The sequence below is a fragment of the Sphaeroforma arctica genome (assembly GCF_001186125.1).
Source record: "Sphaeroforma arctica JP610 unplaced genomic scaffold supercont1.2050, whole genome shotgun sequence".
In the NCBI taxonomy this organism is placed as follows: domain Eukaryota; class Ichthyosporea; order Ichthyophonida; genus Sphaeroforma; species Sphaeroforma arctica.
In genome coordinates this window covers 1-2,721 of record NW_014038508.1, presented here as the reverse complement: position 1 = coordinate 2,721, position 2,721 = coordinate 1, and the positions used below count along the sequence as shown (strand labels likewise).

Below are 2,721 nucleotides of genomic sequence, written 5' to 3'. Positions count from 1 at the left end.
AAACAATCAGTACTAACTTACAAACACATGCACACACACCCAATGAAACAACCAGTACTGACTTACAAACACATGCACACACACCCAATGCAGCAATCAGTACTAACTTACAAACCAGGCACACACACCCAATGAAACAATCAGTACTGACTTACAAACACATGCACACACACCCAATGCAACAGTCAGTACTTACTTACAAACACATGCACACACACCCAATGCAACAATCAGTACATACTTACAAACACAGGCACACACACCCAATGAAACAATCAGTACTAACTTACAAACACAGGCACACACACCCAATGAAACAACCGGTACTGACTTACAAACACATGCACACACACCCAATGCAACAGTCAGTACTAACTTACAAACACATGCACATGGGGATACAAATGGGACTGCGACAGATAGCTTGCTCACTCGTCACTCACACCGTGAGCAGTCTACGCTGCAACAGCCCACCACCACAACGTCAATGTCAAGGTTTAATCTGCCCATACCCACACACACGGGCGACTACGACAACACATACATACATATTCTCGCAGTGCATATATACCCAGAGACATATACCTACAAATGCAACCACCCACAGACACATATACCTACTGATGTGCTCTCACACAAAGACATATACCTACTGATGTGCTCTCACACAAAGACATATACCTACTGATGTGCTCACACACAAAGACATATACCCACTGATGTGCTCACACATAAAGACATATACCTACTGATGTGCGCACAAACTTACCTCGGCGCCCCCTTTACTGCACCCAGGTCACACAATTTGGACAGCAAATCCACAGCCAGGACAGGCATCTTGCCCAATTCAGTGCTCTCTGAGCGATGGTCAATGTACTCAGCTATAGCCTTAACCAGAGGGACATCCGCCCCACTGTCATGACCACACACGCCCCCATCCCTCAACATCACCGTCACCATCGGAGGCAGCGGTGTATTGCCATCTGTGTGCGTGTGTGTTTAAAGATATGTGTGTGTGTGTGTGTGACAGGCTTGTGCGTGTAAAGAGCGAAAGTATATGAGTCATACAGTTACTATACACATGAGCACATGACACTCATCACACAGTTACTATACGCATGAACACATGACACTCATCACACAGTTACTATACACATGAACACATGACACTCATCACACAGTTACTATACACATGAACACATGACACTCATCACACAGTTACTATACACATGAACACATGACACTCATCACACAGTTACTATACACATGAACACATGACACTCATCACACAATTACTATACACATAAACACATGACACTCATCACACAGTTACTATACACATAAAACACATGACACTCATCACACAGCTACTATACACATGAACACATAACGCTCATGTCACAATTACTATACACATGAACACATAACACTCATCACACAGTTACTATACACATTAACACATAACACTCATCACACAGTTGGGCCATACGCACCTGAGGCACTGAGTGCGGCTTGCAGCAGCAGATTGAGCAGTTTGAAGGTGCGCACTATCAACCTCTCCAACTCCACAGCCTCTTCTAACCTCCGCAGAGTGTAGAGAGCTCTGCCAACAGACGCGATCAGTAGCCACGGAGGTCAGATGATTAATAAACAAGAGTGTACACGTGTGCCATGCAAGGAAAATGTGGATAGAGGGGTTTTTAGATTAGCGATTTAGGGTTTTTGGTGTAAATGTGGTTTTTAGGGTGTTTAGGGGTTTCAGGGTTTTAAAGGTGTGTGTGAGATATGGGCGAGAGATGGGACATGCATGCAAGAGCAAAGGACACTCTATATATGTGTATGGCTTAATAGTATACAACCCCATCTCTAGTGACATATACTAGCAACTGCCAGACATATACTGACATACGCTCAAAACTACCACACATACTGAAATATAATTAAAATTACCATACATACTGACAGATAAATAAACACTACAATACATACTGGATATATACTTGAAACTACAATACATACTGACATATACTTAAAATTACTATACATACTGACATATACTTAAAACTACCATACATACTGACATACACATTAAACTACCATACATACTGACATATACTGAAAACTACCATACATACTGACATATACTCAAAACTACAGTACATACTAACATATACTTAGAACTACCATCCATACTGACATATACTTAAAACTACCACACATACTGACATACACTTAAAAATTATCATACATTGTGTGGTGCAAGTTGTAGTTGTGTGTGTGATTGCTGTTCCATGTAAGTGACCCCTTGCCTTTCGCCGTGCGTTCGTGTTTGCTCGCGAGTACGTGGTTTTGCACCCAATACTGACATATACTCAAAACTACCATACATACTGACATACACTTAAAAACTAACATGGATCCTTATACATTCACAACAACGCCCCTACAGACGGCCACTCACCTTAGCTGAGACTGTCCGGTGCACACGGTGCGAAGTAAAGTTCGGCACAAGTTAGCGGCCCTGTCATCGTACATAGTCTGGTACAATAGCGACTGCCGCAGAGATATGGGCAGTTCAGACTCAACCACATCCCCCGCAGCTACAGGCAAGTCACACAGCACACTAAGCAGAGTGCGCGGGTAAGCAAGTGTATGGGTAAGGGATTAGTGCATGCATAGCAGTGTATATGAAGTCACATAGTACACTAACCAGAGCGTGCG

General features: G+C 42.9%; 1 protein-coding gene across 1 annotated transcript; it reads right to left on the bottom strand.

Moving 5' to 3' along the window:
* Window positions 1-1,493: 1,493 nt before the first annotated feature.
* Window positions 1,494-2,554, bottom strand: SARC_12069 (hypothetical protein; the record flags this gene model as incomplete). The annotated part of the gene is made up of 2 exons (XM_014293830.1): window positions 2,462-2,554; window positions 1,494-1,603 (listed from the first exon to the last, which is right to left on the bottom strand). Coding segments are annotated over exons 1-2 (184 nt in total), but the record flags the coding sequence as incomplete, so codon positions are not given.
* Window positions 2,555-2,721: the final 167 nt, after the last annotated feature.